The sequence below is a fragment of the Rhea americana genome, unplaced genomic scaffold (assembly GCF_003343005.1).
Source record: "Rhea americana isolate MKP2758 unplaced genomic scaffold, rheAme1 scaffold_172, whole genome shotgun sequence".
NCBI lineage: Eukaryota > Metazoa > Chordata > Aves > Rheiformes > Rheidae > Rhea > Rhea americana.
The window spans coordinates 1690097-1696096 of NW_028185839.1; the positions used below are offsets into that span (position 1 = coordinate 1690097).

General features: G+C 48.3%; 1 protein-coding gene across 1 annotated transcript in view; it reads left to right on the forward strand.

Annotated features, from left to right (window-relative positions):
- Positions 1-6000, forward strand: part of GNAO1 (G protein subunit alpha o1) — a 145020-nt gene that overhangs the window by 138289 nt on the left and 731 nt on the right. The window contains exon 6 of the mRNA XM_085301137.1: positions 3875-4028. Coding sequence (XP_085157263.1) covers positions 3875-4028 — 154 coding nt within the window. The remainder of the gene's footprint in view (positions 1-3874; positions 4029-6000) is intronic.

A 6000-nucleotide genomic window follows, 5' to 3' on the forward strand; every position in this document is an offset into this window, starting at 1 on the left:
GAACAGGATGCGACCAAAGGGTATTTATTTTATAMCAGTGTTTAGTTTAKTTTTTTTTTTTTCTCAAAGTTGAAAAACGACTTTACCATGGTTTGTGCTTTCTCCTTGGCTGCTTGAAATTAGACTTTTTCCCTTCTAAAACTCTTCAGCGCTGTTTCTATGTCAGCAAGCTCAGAAATATGTTCACGAATGACTGCTGTCAAAACCAGAGTGCGTCTGTGCATCTTACCTCCAGCGYGGTCCAGAGAGCTGCAACCACTTAGTGCAAATGGTGCCAGCCCTGCACGGTCCTAGTGCTGGGCTGATCACCGCTGACGAGGCTCAAACCCTACTGAGAAACCACTCCTTCCTCACGGCAAACCGCACCAGCACTAGCTTGTGCGCAGCGAGCTCACGCGTCAGGCTCCGGACGGACGTTTGTTCTCGGGATACCTTGGATATTTAACGGGACCACCCGCAAGGCATCGCCTTACTGCCCATGCTGTTAGACCACACTTTGGCGCCTGTCCGTTGGCACCCGGCTGATTTTGTCCCTCGCGCTGCATTTGGTGCAAACCCGAAGCAGCCGGGCAGGCGTCGTGCCGCGCTGCACTGCGCAGCCCAGGCCCTGCCGCGGGTGCCGGCTCGCCGGGGGCGTCCTCGCCCGGCAGCAGCTCAAGGCTCTGCATTTCCAGAGTGGTCAAAAGCCACAGGTTTCAACACGGTGGCTGCTTTTTCTTCAATAGGTAACCTGCCACTTCATGGGCAGCTTTAGCAGCCCATGAYGAAAAGCTGCAAGTTCCTCCCAAAAGCAGAGAGTTACAACTCGGTTCTGAGCTGCTTCAGAGAAGGGCACGTGCACTGGCGAGAGCGCGACCGAACGGCAGCAGTGATTTGTGCGTTCCTCAGTTGTGGAGCCGTGATGGAGCATCAACTTCCAGCGTGGGCCTAAAGATTTGATCATTTGGTGTGATCACTRTTTACTCTAAAATAAGCATCTGCATGAAAACCATTTAAATGCAAGTGCGTCGTTGATAAAATACAGTGATTTTTCCAGGTAGGTAGCATGTCCRGCTGCAGTATCTGCTCAATATCTTAGAAATTTCTAAGTTGTTTGCTTGTTATCAGAGTAACCCTGCTGCTGCATTTTCTCCTCCAATATTTTGGTTGCAAATCTGTTACAAGTAGGAAGTTGCTCATTTCTTTCCCACCATCTCTTAGTGTGAGCCTTGCATGCACGCAGGGAAAATAGCTATTTCTGCTTCATTTCAGTAAATCATACTTTTTACCCATTACAGTATCACAACACTTGGAGTACTTTCTGTCCCTTTAAAATAACAGAAGTGCCATCTTTTCCTTCTATATTTAAACCAAAGGTCTTCCATTATTTGCAGCATGAATTAGAAATCAAGAATAGGAACTTGAAGAAAACAAGGCAAAATTTTCCATAAACCTCAGCATAAGAAAAACTGAATGTTCTCCTTACTGATTCCACCAATTTACAGTGATATAACTTCAGTTTAATCTGTTCTCAGATGCACATTCTCATACAGCCCATCCTGCAGATAAGACAGAATAATGGCCAGTTCTGGAGAAGAACAAATTCTATTAAAAAGTCCTTTCTCTTTGAACAATTCCACCTTGGATTTTTAGAAGTTTCCTCTGGCATGCCATCCTGTCCAGACCTTTTGCATGGATACCCAGGGCTCAGAAGTTATCAGTTATTTCCATTGCGCTTGGGACCTTTGCTCTCCCAGATATGTCCTTTGTTTCCTCCACCAACAATACCATTCCTCCTCTTTTTTCTTTTTGATATTTATAATTCATTTTTGTAACATATGAGACAACATAGGGGATGAACAAGGTAGTAAAAACTACCCAGATCAGCTGCCATCAAAATCTCAAGGCCCAGCATTTTTGCAAAGGCCATTTGCTTGTCACATGAAGAAAAGTCATATCCATTTATGGCGACTTCTCTTTGTTTTTGTGAATAGAAATTTTTAAAAATAAGGATCAAATAAGGTCAAATAAGCTTTGGAAAGTGAYGGCTCCACCTTCATAGCTACTCTTTGTCAAGCAAAAGACAGTGTAATCTCAAGGTTAGGCGCCTATTAAGAGAAAATCAGACATCTGCTAAATTTTGCAGGCAGCATCTACAGTTGAACCATAGCTAATAAAATGATTCACTAATAAAATATTCATGATAAACTTGAAAATGTGTGATTGAATCGTCATTTCAGTAGCAAACAAGCATGTTTTCCTGACTCTGAAGCCCCTGTTGCRCCACCAGCAGAAGGGAGCTGGCGGGCTGGCTGGAACACGCGCGCAACAGGAGGAGTTTTCCAGCCGGCTGCTGTCTCAGAGCACGCCTCAACGCTCCTTCTTGCTCTCGCGCTTCRCACAGTACTTTTCTAAAGAGCTGGGTCTTGCTTTGCGAGTGGCAGGTAGCAAAGGCAGGACTTTAACTGCTCATCCCCAAAAATCGGTAAGAGGCAGAAATCAAAAGTTTTTACCTTGGACTTTACTAGTTTCCTGTTTTGTGTGGGTAGTTTGGCAGGTACAATAGTCAATCRGGAGAATATCATCCCCTTGAAAAAGTGGATGGACTGCCTAAAATTTCTCCCCAATCTTCAGTGAAACAATAGGAAATGTCTTTGTTTAAGAACAAGTTAATGATGGAGAAAAGAGTTTTTGAGAGCTCCTGCAGAACCATATCTATTCTAACCAGTTGCACCGCCGCACTCCCACCCTTTGCACTAACAGCTAGCGCACGCAACTGGCCATGGAGAGACATCTTGCAGCAATTTAAGCAAAGCATTAAAATACTCACTCTGCTTCCTGGTGTGGCAACTAATTCAGAGTAGGCTGGCATCATCTGCTCCTTCCACTGTTCTTTCCCTCTCTCCTGTCTGCTCTCCCCTCCTTCCTGGTAACAACTTCTGTGGCATGGTGGAAACAGGCTTTACGTGATGTTTGCCTACAAGCAGAAGGACAATGCATTAAGAAGCTGCAACTCGTAGCAAATCACCTCTGTCCATGTTCCTGCTAAAACTCTTCCAGGCTTAACATCTCCCCAGAGCAGCATGCTCAGGAGAGCTGTGAGATGGGCTAGCGGAAAGGAGCTGTATTTATTTCCTATGTGCAGCAGTGCTGGGATTTCTTAGCAATGGCCTGGCTGTTACCATGGCATTTTCAAAGATGAAGATTTCTCAAGGGGTGTAAGGGTCCAGCTGGACTATGATCTCCCCCAGCCTCTGGGGAATCTCAAGCGATGTGCTTGAGCAGCAGTCTTGCTGGAAGAGCACTGAGGTGTTTGGCTAACAAGTAACCTGCTGCCACAAATCCACCTAAATCCCCATACCCAGTGCTTCCCCGTGGCTGGCTGCTCTGTYCTTCGTCTCGGCTCTGTGAACGACTCTTCGGGTGCTCCCAAGCCCCGAAGATGCGTCAATCCAGAGACGAACAGCGAGACTGAAGGGCTGTGGCTGCAGTCCCATTTCCCAGTCCTCTGCATTTAGGCAGGTGACGAGCAAACTACCATGTTTTTTCCCTGTTCTTTGAAGCTCCAAGTATGGGGCTTTGCTAGGAGCAGACCATCAAGAGGCCCCACGGAGAGGAGCGGCTGGAGGCCGCAGCATGGGGCAGGCTCAGCGCTGTGTGTGGGAATCCTGCTTGCTAAGACCTTCCCTGCTCCTCCAGCCTGCCTTGACCTGAGGAGAACACACCACCTTCTCCTCAGCCTTTGCAACCATCTCATGTTTATCACTGCCTTGTTTTAGAGATTTTGCTTTCTAACCATTTCAGTTTGGAAAAGGTTCTCCTCTCCTCTATCTAACTCTCTCTTTCTCTTTGCCTTTCTCTCTCCCTTTTCCTCCCTACATGCTCCCTGTTGCAGAACCGCATGCACGAATCTCTCATGCTCTTCGACTCCATCTGTAACAACAAATTCTTCATTGATACCTCCATCATTCTCTTCCTCAACAAGAAAGACCTATTTGCTGAGAAGATCAAGAAATCACCTCTGACTATCTGCTTCCCTGAATATACAGGTATGTGCTGCGGCTGACGGCTGCCCAGCCTGCCCGGGGCAGGAAGGAGCAGTGACACACACAACCTTGCAGCACACACGCGGGGGTGAGGGASAGGCATGCCAAGGTCCGACCAGAGAACTTGGCTCAAAGTCGGGGTAATACTGTCCCATGAGAGTGGCCTAGCACAGGGACAGAGCTGCCAGACTGTCCTGTTCAGCATCTCACCCACAGAGAAGGGAAGGAGGTGATAGATCATCTTTATAGGGCTGAGAAATTGCTGCCCAGCTTCAAGCAGCATCTGCGGTCTAAAGCACCACTAGTAGCCAGTGGAGCAACATGATCAGCTTGAGCGCTTGTGATAATGCTAAGGATGTTTTCCTCCCCCCTTAGAAGCATATAGTCCATCTGCACTCACCGTTCATCGAAACAAAGATTCTCAACAATCTTTGCAGCCTGCTTTTGGGGTTTAGCTRTTAACTTTGTTTTTAAGGGAAATTTATGACCCTCAGTAGTTTAGGTTGCTTKTTGTGAGACCAGTAAGTGTTCTTTCCAATACAAATGGAGAGTACTTTTTGAAAGTCTGACTACTCTGAATTGCTAAACCGAAAGCCAGGAGCATTGGCGAGCAGCAGACTGCTCGCTCTGCCCAACACCAGCAATCACACCACCATGTGGCACCATCTCCGATGGTCAGGATTACTGCTGGTCTTCCTGGGAGGTTTCTTAAATATGAGCTAAGCACCTAAAAACTACCTAGCTAGATCAAACTATCATGTCCYATCCTCTGTTTGTGCCAGTGAGCAGAGTGAAGACCTTAGAAAAAGTCATAAAACCAAGTAGCCTGTGGGGGCTACTCCAGAGGTAGAAAGATGCATGTTCAGGGAGATGCTTGCAGATCATCTTTGACCTCGTGCCTGCGAGACACTCGCATTCACTGTCAGGGGAACCAACACAGGAACATTCTCGGTGACGCGGAGCAAACCAGGGTCCGCGCTGGTCTGGAAGGCAGATTTTCAAACCGCTCGCCCTGTTCTCCAGCCTCTGGGCAAGCTGCTCTCGCACCCACCCATCCAGGGCTCCACCAGTTCATCTCGCCTAACCGTGATACGCAGCTAGTCCAGATCTGGCACCTAAAGCCAAAACCCGAAGGGGTGTGTGTGTGTGTGTGTATATCTATATATATCAGCGTCGAAACAGATGGTGAGCGCGCGAGCGTGGGAGTGACAAGCGCAGTAGGCTCTGGCAGGACACCTTTGCGTTAGCGAGTTGTACAAAGACTTCCTAGTGACGGTTTCATAGATTTTTTTAAGCTAAATCATCCACYGCTTTCTGACAGAGTCAAGTTCACACACACTGATTTATGCACAGGAAAAGGCAAAATGCAGACCTACATGTCTTACCAGCCCTCTAAAGGGAAGAGGAAAAAAATARTAAATACCCATAAAAGCAAACAGCCCGGCCATTAAAACGACAAAACCAGCACTAGACTCCCTCAGACAACGCTGCCAATGCCCGATAGCTGCCCGATTCCCCAAGAGCTCCCGGCCAAACAGGCGACGGTCGGGACGTGCCGTAGAAAGCCGTGAAAGCGGGGGGAATTAGCACCAACCTGGGAGCCGCTCCCGCCGCGGACGTGACGCGCCGGCGGGCYGCCGCCGGCCGCTCCCTTCCCCACTGCGGGTTGATTTTGCTCCCGTTTCTTAGGCGGCGCGTTCAGTTTACGGCCTCCGAGCCGTCGCTGTCCCGCAAGCCCTGCCCGTGCGGCGCGGGTGGCGGCAGCAAGCCGGGCGCTGCCAGGTGGCTTCCTCCCGCGTCCTGCTCCGGGGGTTTCGCTACCTTGAAAGCGCCTGCACGGGGTGAAATCYTGGAGGGAAACGGACCTTTTAATAGCACGAGTCTGAAGTCACGAAAGAACCGCGCTTTTTTTTTTTTGAAAGCAAAGAGCTTGCTTAGAGAAAAGAACAAAAGACAGGAAAAAAAAAAGAGAAAG